Source organism: Loxodonta africana, chromosome 2 (genome assembly GCF_030014295.1).
Source record: "Loxodonta africana isolate mLoxAfr1 chromosome 2, mLoxAfr1.hap2, whole genome shotgun sequence".
NCBI lineage: Eukaryota > Metazoa > Chordata > Mammalia > Proboscidea > Elephantidae > Loxodonta > Loxodonta africana.
Window position 1 is genome coordinate 108,513,477 of NC_087343.1, and position 12,430 is coordinate 108,525,906.

Genomic DNA, 12,430 nt, shown 5'->3' on the forward strand with positions numbered 1-12,430 from the left:
GAAGATTTTCACAATCAGCTGCCTGAGCATTGCCAGGTATAGGGTTAAATCATGAAAAACAAAACAAAACTAAAATTAAAGCTATGAACATATAATATTGTCCAAAGGGGGGAAAACCCCAGATATTTCAAGTATGTATTTATGATTTGATTTTGTCATGGTCCCTTATGCCCTCTTATGGGTTAAACCTCAGTTCCTTTTTTTTAATCTTGCTGTTAGCCTTCCATGATCTCCTTGCCCTGTCCCTGTCAGAAGGCCACAGCAGATAGTCAAAGGGGAGGGCAGATGGAAAGGTATACAATAGGGAATGAAATGGTCTTGTACAGTTTGTCTTCTCTGAACACTAAATGCCTTTAATTGAATTCATTCTACAGTATTGAAAGTTCCCTGAGATGAACAAAAGTAGTCTCAGTCGATACTGAAGCCCTTTTTTATGCTGGACATTTTCAGAACTGGGCAACGTATTTAGAGAACACAAAGCATAGGGTAACAAAGCAACGTGAAGAAGCTAAAAAGGCACTACTCAATGCATCTATGAGACAGATAAACATCACTGCACAGAACAGTGGATGCATGGGATGTTTTGCTGTGGCCTTTCAAATGGTTTAAATATATTTATTGAAAAAACAGGAAAAATGGCCAGGTTCCTGGCTGTGGCTTTTTAAGACATACCTTGAATGAGTGCTCAGATGGATTTCACCCATAAGAATTTACTTGTGAATTCAAATTAGGGGCTACTTGATCCACTTGTCATCTGCAAATAGTCCAAATCGAGGCTCTGGAAATCACCTACTTTTGATTTGGTATGTAACTGGGACTTTTCAATTTGTATTCAAAACATGTACCTAATTCTTTTAAAAATTCCAATAGATAAATGGTTTAATGATAAAAGTATGTCAGTGTTCTACCCATTTTTAGCTATGCCTCTTTTTTATGCACTGTATGTTTTCTCTAAGAGACACAAGAATTCTCAGAAATATAATCTTCTGTATCCTAAGGCTCTGCCACATTTGAAAAAAAATAATACATATTAAAAGTATTGAAAACTGTACTCCTATGAATATCCTTTCCCAGGAATATATATACATATATACATGTGTATATATACCGTGCTATTTCTTCTTTTCTCGGGCTGCCTTCCCTAAAAAACAAAACAAAACAAATAGAATCTCCATGCCATTTCTTCTTTTCTTAAACTTCTTTCTCTAAGAAACAAGAAGTCAAGTCATATAAGTTGTTTCACACCAGGAGTAGTAGTGGGAATGCAGTACTTTTGTTTTTCAATTTCTAAAGAAAAAATTTGTCATCAAAATTACCTCCCAATAAAGGATGTTACCAGAACTGTCATATTGGTCAAACCTGTTATACATTAACATTTAAAAAAATGCTTTATCTCCTTAATAACTTAATTAAAAAAAATTAAAATGATAATGTGATTAAATTTAACTACAGGAAAAAAATACTGGGAAATTTAATTCATTTGAAGTACAAAATATTGACACGTAATTTCCATGTTAAATCTCTTAAAATTTATCACCTCTGCTATGGAATCAACACTCTATTGATCATATTGTTTCTATACTAAGAAATTTAACAATGGTATAAAGAACATGCAGATCTTTCCATTTTAATAATAAGGGAAACATTAAAGAACTAGAAGTCATATTTCAGCTCTCCCAATCAAACATTTATTCTAAAGGACAAAGAGATTCCACAAAATGATTATGAAATGTAAAAGATGTGGAAGCCTTCATTCAAATAAAAATAATATTTGCATTAGTAAAATTAAAATATTTAGAGACTACTTTCACATTAGAAGCATAATATATTAATATGTTAATAATAACTTATTTTCATGAAAGGAGAAAAGTTGTGTAGAAACATCAGTAATCTTTGGTACCAAAAGTACATTTTTTCTGCTAATTTTACTGTCTCATATAACACGGAACTTTTTTTAGAATATTACTAAGTGGTACAATTTTGCTGGTACTTTCTACACCATCAAAAAAAAAAATATATATATATCTGGAGGTTTAGAGTTGTGCAAAATAAAACTTTGTAAAAAAAAGTGTGATTGTTCTTTAAAAAAAAAACAAGAGCTTTAAAAATGATTATTTTAAAGTTATTTATCTCATTCATATTTAGCTGAGAAAGAAATTTTAAGCACCCTAATACCCAAACCAAAAGAGAAACCAGAAGACAAAAAATATCTATAAACAAAAACATAAAATTCATGATCAGACTCAGAGTCCTGACAGAAGGCATTTACTTAAGTTGTTTACTCTTCTGGATTTCACTGCTCAAACTCTTTCCATCATGATTTCTGCTGACAAAGATGGTTTGATTTCCTCACAGGCTGAGTTGTGTTCCTTGGTTCCTCTTCTAATGTGCTTGGCTTTGCAGTGACAGCCCAACAGTGATGAACAAATTTGCTTTACCAAACGATGAATGCATTGCTGGATCTTGTAAACACTACTGATTATACATTCAAGCTGTGTTCTTAGTGGAAGTGGCACTTACTAGGACCCTTGAAGTCAAAATATTTAATTTTTAGAGTACTTTGCAGGTATTTCATCAGCTGGTAATGGGTTTCTCATAAACGTTTTATATCAACCTTATAGTTGCTTGGTGGATGCTGAAACTCAGTCTTGGTTTGGATCCTATTTTCAAATTTTAGGAAGCATCTTCAGAAAAGAAGTGCATATTCAGTTTTGTTTGTCTGTTTGTCAGTGTGCTTTATTGCTTTACACACTTTCCTGTTGTCAGTTTTAGAGCTCCTCTATTATGTAGCACATTTAATGTTTTGAATTCTAATGGCATTCTGTGAGGACTTGCATTGGAAAAGTACCTATATTTTAAATCGTCATAGTAATGATATTTGACAGCTTTTCCATTCAAATCCTTAGGGAATGGCCAGAATCCATACAGGTGAATTTCATCACAGAATCTTGTGGCAAGTGTATACATGAGGAGACCTGTGCTGGGTCTTTTGATGGGAACTTTGTTTGTCAGCCAGTAACTGGAAAAAAAATGGAAAAGAATTTAGAGAAGCACAAAATATATCCTACAGCAAATCTATATAATTCTATCATATAGATTTAAAGTAAATAACATTTAAAATGTATCTTTATAAATAACATTAAAAAGTATTCCTGAAAAATTAATATATTTCTTAAAAATTTAAACAAATTAATTCTTTTATTTGTCTTTATTTTCTAGATTTTTCTTGTGGTCATATAAATATTCAGAGCACCTGGCCTGTAGGTCATGTGAGCAGTGAAATCTCACAATCAATATGAATTAGCAGCAAACATTTGTATAATAGACAGAGTAGAATCTCCTCAGAAAGGGCTAAATATGACTGCAAAAGGCATGGTACAAGGGTGGAGATTGAGAAATCCTTTTAGAAAAAATAAATTTGAAAATATGCCTAGAGGTTTTCAAAATGTCTGATATTTCAATTAAAAATTCAAACAAGTAAATGCTTTGCAAAATTTATTCAACAACTTACTCAACTCCAGTTGCCCAGGCCCCATTTTACTAAAGCAAATTAAAAACATTGTCTCAATCAATATAAGAACAACAATAGACAAAATATAGCTGTAAAATAATTGCTAAATGGTTCACCACTTACCCAGTTTAAAATTTTGTTAAACAGCTAAAATATATTTCAGTGCTGGTAAGCATTTTATATTATTCATTTTAAAGGCAATAAAACACTCTAAAATGTTCAGATCCATCATTGTTGACAAACTTTGCCTGAAAGCTATGCAAACTCACAAGTTAATCACCACTTCTGGAGGGAAAAGTGTTTCCAATCCTTCTGGGCATATTCGTTTCCTTCAAGACGGTTATCTATTAGTACCAACTCAAAGAAGAAGGGTGTGGATTTTCTCCTACTTTCAAAGTTGTCCGTTTACACTCAATACATAAAACCTTAAAAATGGTTTCATTTTTGTTTTTACGATTATTTGGGGAAATGTATGCACTGCCCTCCAAATGTAAAGAGAAGGTTATATGTAAAAAGAACAATCTGGCCTTTGCTGTCTTTAATGCCCTTGCTTCAATACTATATATTATTTTTCCTTCCTTGTTATTTTATGCGTCTGGGAAGCTTTCCAGACAAGATCAAATACATGTGTTGGATGTGAAAAATAAAAAAATTAAACTGTAATTTTATTTTATTTGCTTAAAGAAATGTTGGACTTCCAAACTTCACTACAAATATCAAAAATAAGAAATATTCTGATCCATTATCCCTATTTTTTCTTTTTTCCCCCCTTCTTGCAACCAGAGTTGCCTTTCACATTTTGTATTTTTCTCATTTTGTGCAGGGCATGTGATAAATGTTTTGTGCAATGTAAAACGCTTTATACACCTTTTGTCACCACCATTGGTTTGAGAAATCCTATTCTCAATACGGAAAAATTTTCAGAGGGGAACACCTTAGAATTTGTTCACAACTCAAAGGTAGCTGAATACACAAAAGCCATAGACCATCTAGTGTTAAGATTTCAAAGAAACCACAGACATTAATCCTACGCAATGAGCAAAGTTAACCTAGTTAGAAGGCCTTGAAGACACTACGATACAACCTGAAGTGCCCTTGGCTTTAAGAAGAAGGTGTTCTTAAAACGGAATGATTATTATGGGAAAGTTTTGTGGGTGTGGTCTCTATGTGGCTACAGATGTCAGTTTATTAAGTTGGTTAATTTAAAAAGTTATTTATTTGTGTATATATATATATATATATATAAGTAAACGTAGCAAGTTCAAATTCAATCAAAAAAGAAATAATTAGTTCCACCAGAGAAGTTCAATGACGGGCAATAGTGTGGCAGTATAAGTTTATGCTGAATTATCTTATTACAAAAGTGAGGAAAAGATAACAAGTAGGAAAAAATATACTGCTATATATATTTTATGAGACTCCAAGATCACATTGAAAGTAAATGCTTTCCATTTCCTGACTCTGAAGAAATTTCCTGGAAACTAATTTAACCAACTTAACCATGGTTGGTCATAAACAAACTACCGAAAGCAACCTCTACATGCAGTAAAAATAAGCAACTGTAACATTAGAAGGAAATACTGAAGGTGAAATTATTAACTCTAAATGTTTCAAAAACTGTCAGAGATGTAGAATCAGCCAACATTTCTTGACCCAGAACATGATATGAGACACCACAAACAGAAAATAAATGAGTCTGTGTCCTTGCCCTCAAGTGGCTGGCATCTAAACGCACAGCCAGGTAGAACATTATAGAGACATTAGCACATCTAAGAAAATAAATAAAAGAAGAATGTAGGTTCTGAGAATATTCTCAACTTTGTTATGTGACTGCAGTGAGGATTTTATGGAGGAAATTATGAAAGTTTTTAAGAGGAAGGCTATATTGGGATATCAATTAAATAATTGATTAATATTAATTAAAATTATGTTTTAGAAGTGAAACTATGATCCTAAAACATTCTATTTGAAAGTATGAGTAGAGAGGCCTTAGAAACTTTTTGTGGCCTTGGCCCAAATACACTAACCTATGCAAAAAAGTGCAAAAAAAAAAAAAAAAAAATACTGTTATCAACTAACTTTGGTTTAGCAAAGCTAACAGAAGAAATTATGTTTTGTGATGTTTGGTTTGCTATGATTTGCATAATTTCAAAGAAAATAAACTACCTATTTGTAAATGGAAGAAACCTATTTGTAAGAACAGAAACCCTGGTGACGTAGTGGTTAAGAGCCACAGCTGCTAACTAAAAGGTCCACAGTTGAAATCCACCAGGTGCTCCTTGGAAACTCTGTGGGGCAGTTCTACTCTGTCCTATCATAGTGTTGCTATGAGTCAGAATCGACTCGAAGGCAATAGGTTTGGGTTTTATTTTTTAATTTGTAAGAATATTTTTGAAGAAACATCACAAAAATAAATGTCTTTTTTTTCTGTTGATTCCTAAAAATAACAACAAAAAAGACCTTAATAAATGGCATCTATCACAAATGTTGCAGCTAAATAGAAACAACATTTTAAAGCTGGTTGAAGACTAAGGCTGCAAGTAATAACATTCTGTGAAATTAAAAACGCACACTCACACACACAGGAACTGGTCAGTCAGTAAAAGTTTAGAGTGTGCTTATTATAAGTCTAAATGTCATGCTTGGTATTATATAAGCCAATCTAAATTATCAAGATTTAGTATTTGCCCAGGGAAACATCCCTTCACATGTGAAACAGGTAAGAATGGATGTTATTTTTTATTCCATTAGGATTATCAGTTAGATAATATGTCAATTTACAAGAGTACAATATTAAAATCTATACCTGAAAGTATCCATTTAAATTCATCTAAAAGCTACAAATTTCTTGTGAGAAAGTTATCAAAAATAGACTATTAATTTAAGTTTTTAGCCTAGTTTGGAAAAAAAAATTAATTGAAAAGAGCACACTAATAAAATAATGAAATATGCAGACTTTAAGATGTTCCAAGGAGCCCTGGTGGCATAGTAGTTAAAAGCTCAATTGCTAACCAAAAGGTTGGCAGTTCAAATCCACCAGCCGCTCCTTGGAAACCCTATGGAGCAGTTCTACTCTGTCCTATAGGGTCGCCATGAGTTGGAAGCGACTTGACAGCACCTAACAACAACGACAAGATGTTCCAAGTTTTTATCTTAAATTTAAACCTATTTTTTTTTTTCCTCCAGTTGCCATTGAGTTGATTCCGACTGATGGTGAGCCCCATGTGTGTCAGAGTAGAACTGTGCTCCATAGGGTTTTCAATGCCTATAATCTGATGGAAGTAGAACACCAGGCCTTTCTTTTGAGGCATCTCTGGGTGGACTGGAACCTCCAACCTTTTGGTTAGCAGCCAAGTGCATCAGCCACCCGCACCACACAGAGACTCCTTGTTATAATATAAAGTTTAGCAGTGTTTACAAATCAGCAAATGATCTCCCGTCCATACATGCATTTCTTTTTATGTCACTGGATATTTTAAATTATAAATTCAATTCATGCTCCCTGTAGAAAATGTGAAGAAAAAAGAATGAGAAAGAAGAGTATCACCTATAATCCAACAACATGGAGATACTGTTACAACTTCATGGTCGCTTTTTTCCTCTGGGAGATTTGGGTCTTAATATATATTACAATTATTCTTAGACAAAAACATGTTTTATTAGATAGACTAAGTTCTATTTCTTATATTTTTAATTTGCTTCTGCCTGCCTGCTTTCCAGTCTCCCTTCCTCTCACCTTTTCTTCCTTTTTTTTTTTCTCATGAGCTCCTTGGAAGCAGGGAGGCTCCTGACTCATTTCTCTCCAGAGCCCCCACCCCTGGTTCCTAACCAACTGCTGCTTGCTATCATCTGCAGCCTCAATGAATGAAACTGATCCTGTAAATATCAGAGGTGGCTTTAAGCGAAGGCTTGTTGCTTCCACCCTCAGTCCCTGCCCCTCCGCTTTCTGTTACCCTGCATTGCTGGTCTTGGAGGAGGGCAACCAGAGGTGAGAGGTACTGGCTAACCTCAGCTGGGACTTTCCACCTGGAAGCCTGAGCCCTGTTTACTCTGTATTTTTCAAAGTGCTGGCACCCACGGCCTGGCACTCAGTGAGCACTCAGCAAACCACACCTGCAGCCATCCTTGACTGATAGCACTGTTTCGTCTGCCTTCCCCGCCACACATACATATGGTGTTTTTTTTTTTTTTTTCCCTAAATTTTGTTTTGTTGTTGAGAATATACACAGCAAAACCAACACCAATTCAACAGTATCTACCATGTACAATTTAGGGACATTGATTACATTCTTCAAGTTGTGCAACCATTCTCACCCTCCTTTTCTGAGTTGTTCCTCCCTTGTTAACATTAACTCATTGCCCCCCTAAGGTTCTTATCTAATCTTTTGAGTTGCTGTTGTCATTTTGATCCCATCTAGATAGCCCTTAAAAGAGCATAACGCTCAAGGCAGGCCTTTTTTACTAGTTAAGTTACAATACTGTTTGATTTTAAGATGACTTCAGGGGATACTTTTCCTTCGTTTTTAATATTATAATGCTCTGCCCTGTTGCAGGAAACAAAATCACCCTGGATTTTGTGTGTAAATTGAACATGTATAACTTTTTGTAGATAAATAAAATGGAAGCTCTGTTCTTGTAAAGCAAGATTTCTTATCTTCTATACTCTTGACAGGAGCCCTGGTGGCGCAGTGGTTGAGAGTTCAGCTGCTAACAAAAAGGTCTGCAGTTCAAATCCACCAGCCGCTCCTTGGAAACCATATGGGGCAGTTCTCCTCTGTCCTATAGGGTTGCTATGAGTCAGAATCGATTCAACGGCCATGGGTTTCATACCCTCAACATACTGTCTCATTTCTAACTTCAAACTCAACATCTGCAATGCTTTTACCCACAAAACCAGTGATATTGAAGTAGATAGAAGGTAGAGATAACAAATGTTTGTAGTCAGGGGACATGGGTTTGAATCTGATATAATATTTACTAGCTATAAGCCCTTGGGAAAACTATTTCAATTCCTTGGACCTTAGTTAACAATACCTAACATCCAAGACTGTTTTCGTATAGTTTAAAAGAGCTACTAAGTGTGAAAGAACATAACACAGGTTTTGACATGTACTTAATAGTTTTAGGTTAAATCTCAACATATCCCCAAACAACTTATTCTTCAATCTCACTATTAAATCCTACTTCTTTGTTGGAGACTTACTTCTGTGACCACCCATTTGCTGCACTATTGTGGTCATCTCATTTAACCGCTATGGGTATGTTTCCTTAGTTGGGAAACAAAAACATTTCATTCTATGGCTTTGAGGTTTCCTCTGTCTACAAAATTCTATTTCTAGTTCAAATTTTCTCCCTCTTTGAAACTACACACTCCTTGAGGAAAGAAACTGTCTTACACTCTTACTCTTGCACGGCTTCCTCCTCCCCATTCCATTCCCTTTATTTTCTTTCAGGTTTTAATATATTGCAAAGCAAAGACGGTAATTCATAAATGTCTTCATTTGAAAGTCAGCAACCTTTTAGATTTTTATCTCATAAGAAAATCAGACAATAATCATTCAAGGAGACAAAATGCCTGATTATCTCAAGCATCCAAAGTTTTATCAAAAAAAGCAAACATTGTCATACTACACTGATGAAAGTACTACTTTTATATCTGACTCAAGCAGATGATCAAGCTTTATACACTTGACACTCAACATATTGACAACCAAGGAATATTAATTTCTTCTCTAAAACTTGGACATGACAATTTCTAGATTTGTTCGAATATAGAGAATGGAATCCCACTGTGCCAAGAGTGGTACTTGAATGTTACAGTATATGCCAAGCCTCCATTCATGAGCGCCAAAACTCTTTTATCTGGAACGTGAGATGAAGTAGATAACCTAATGGACCACTGTACTCTTAGTTCAGAGGTTGTTATTGTTAGTTGCTGTCAAGTCAATTCCAACTCATGACAGCCCCATGTGTGCAGAGTAGAACTGCTCCATAGGGTTTTCAAGCCTTACTTCTCAGTTGTCCCACCTTGGTGGGTTTAAACTGCCAGCTCAGTTAGTAGTCCAATGCTTAATCTCCTCTATTTCTTCTCTCGTATTTATCTTCCTACAACTGAGCTTGTGCTGGTTCCCCAAACACATTATTTAGTGTAAATAATGTGCCTTCTGATTCTAACAGTAAGTTGAAACAGAAATAGAAATAGCCCTCTACAATTCATCTCTGCAGGATATGTCTGCATCCACCCAGTATTATATCCCACCTCCAGAAAGCTCACAAAAACCATTCATGATTATGCTATTCTTTATTCTTTCCATCAAAACTGGTAGAAGGAGAAAATAAATTTAAATTTTCAGAGATTCCATCCTCCATATTTGTCAATATATTTGTTCCTTCATAGGAGGAATGTACATGTTTAGGCTATATAATATACAACTTACATGAGCCATTCTGGGCATGTTAAAATGGAATTTTTCTATTTTTTCCCCACAAGCTGTTGAAATAGCCCTTTTTGAATCCCCAGCCTGCAGTATATTACAAAACATGAACTTATTCTTTAAAGTGCATAAAACATAATTAAAAAAAAAAACAAAACTATTTGGGTAAAGTTCATGATACCTTTCAAAATAATGAGATACCTTGTGTTGCCATAAAAGCAAGATTAGCAATAATTTCTTTCAAGAAAAATGAACTTTCAGCACTGTATTCAATGAGAATAATTCATCCTACCATTTTTGATGGGAGGAATATTATGTTATTCAAGAGAGGCAAGAGGGATTGGTCTTAAATCTATTTCTAATCTGAAGAGACAATGGGACAGAGAGCCACATTCATTGTAGAAGACCCAGGGGTAAAAATTAAGCAATTTATAAGAAGTAGCAATAATAATAAAATAATAACTTATCGATTATTTATAGTGGACTTAGAGGCTGTGTTGAAAACTCTACATGCATTATTATTATTACTTTTTTTTATTTTTAATTTAATCCTCACTATAAGCCATGAGGTAGATGTCATCTCACAGATGAGGACATCAAGGTTTGGGAAGGTTAAATAACCAGTTCAAGGTCACAGAGATTGTGACAGAACCAGGATTTAAGATCACATCTGTCGGCTCCAGTGATTTCAATTTTAACTAACAAGGAATTGGGATTCTTTACCTTCTAAAGAGCATTTGGCTTGGAATGGCAAGTCCACTGGATCATTTTCAACATACAGGGCATATGGGGAACTACAGAGCTGTATGGAGTTTTGGTGATTAGCAATTCATTCTCAACATTGCTGTTGTACTCAGGCAACTTTTGTTTTGCATAAGTAAATGATCACTGCCCAAGGTAAAGGACTCAGTTTCACCATGTATACTTTCAAAAGCTTTTGATGTCAGAAAATGACTTTGTGGTTTCAATATATAGCTTACTTATTAACCGCATTGCAAATGCCAAAAGCACTGACTTAGTATCAAAGGGTGGGGATTTCCATGCAGATGTGAATAAAATATCATTAAAATGAAAGCAGAGATTTGTGACCTCAAGAGGTCAATCTGTCAATATTTTCTTTTTTCTATATGCCTTCCATATGCAGAGCACTGTGTAAAGTAAGTGATGAAAAAGAAATACAAATTCTTTCTGCATATACAATACACATTTTTTTAAATCAAATGTCATAAATGTAATTCATCTGAGGCATAGAAGACTCATGGCATGTGCAAAGCAGTAGGAACGCTACTTTAGTCTCAATAATCTCTATATTTTATTTGTGTGTATGTTGTTTGTTGGTTACTGACTGCATGGACGAGACTTTGACCTTAGCTCTAAATTTCACCTTTTTTTTTTTTTTTTATCTGGCCATGGACATAGGCTGAGTGGAGAAACACGGTTAAAAAATTCTAGATCTAATCTATTCTATATTGGTTTTTCCGAGTGTCTCACATTTTATTAGTGAACATTTACCTTTATTATTATAATACTAGTAATTCCACTTCATACAGTTTAAAACTGCTTTCACATGTTCCCCATAAAATCCTGTGGTACATGCAACTGTATATATTATCCTTATTTCATAAGGGGTGAAATTATAGCCCAGGAAGTAAAATAGCTTGCCCAGGCTTGCTTAGTCTGTGAGCCATACATTGGTGTGCTGGTCAATGTTTAAACAACATGCACTTGACCGGGGAGAGAGCCTGATTTGTATCATTTGGCAATTTCCGTGGTGTAAATATTCATATCATGGTTGATTTCAAGCTATCAACCTGACATCACTGATCACTGAATTGGCAAGACGTGGGACAATTAGTTCTTGCAAAATTGTACAAACCAGCTCCAGCGTACCACTAGCTGTAGAAAGAGAACATACCTCCTGACCTGTAGTCCCCTAAGCTTTGTACAAGAAAACTCAATATCAAAGAAGCTTCCCTTAGAAAAATTCATAGATATTGGTTGTTCACTTATACCCATTTGTAAAGAGAAAAGATAGGGTTTACCTTTCATCTTTGAAAAGACAGCTTCACTACAAACTTACATAAAAGTTCAACATTATCATCTAATGAAAATAGAGAACATATAAATCATGCTTCTATTTTTGTCTGTTACGATACCCAACACAGTGCTGAACAGACACATGGTAGGTATTTAATGACTGCTTATTTAATTTATTCTTGCTGGTATTTTAGAGATTTGTAGTGTTGATACAGTGGAGAAATCTCTGAGTGACAATATTCAATACTGGGAAAAGCATTGGAAAAGATGGAGTCTTGCTTTACCTTTAACTATGTGATCTTGGGAAAATCATTGAAACATTTTCAGCTCAATTTACTCACTAATCAAATTAGGTCCTTTATATGATTTCTTCTATACCTAAAACTCTCATTTGTCAAAGGTCATAAGTAATGTGAATTCTAATTGAGGAACATGAGGCATGTCCAGC

The 12,430-nt window shown here is 34.6% G+C and overlaps 1 protein-coding gene across 3 annotated transcripts in view; it reads right to left on the reverse strand.

Moving 5' to 3' along the window:
• ST8SIA4 (ST8 alpha-N-acetyl-neuraminide alpha-2,8-sialyltransferase 4) overlaps window positions 1–12,430 on the reverse strand; it is a 142,545-nt gene that overhangs the window by 26,628 nt on the left and 103,487 nt on the right. For all 3 annotated transcript variants that reach the window (XR_010318976.1, XR_010318977.1, XM_003404996.4), the window contains exon 5: window positions 1–3,019. This exon is cut by the window's left edge. Coding sequence is in view for 1 of the 3 variants with exons in the window: in XM_003404996.4 (XP_003405044.1) it covers window positions 2,737–3,019 (283 nt within the window). In the remaining 2 variants the exon portion in view is untranslated. The remainder of the gene's footprint in view (window positions 3,020–12,430) is intronic.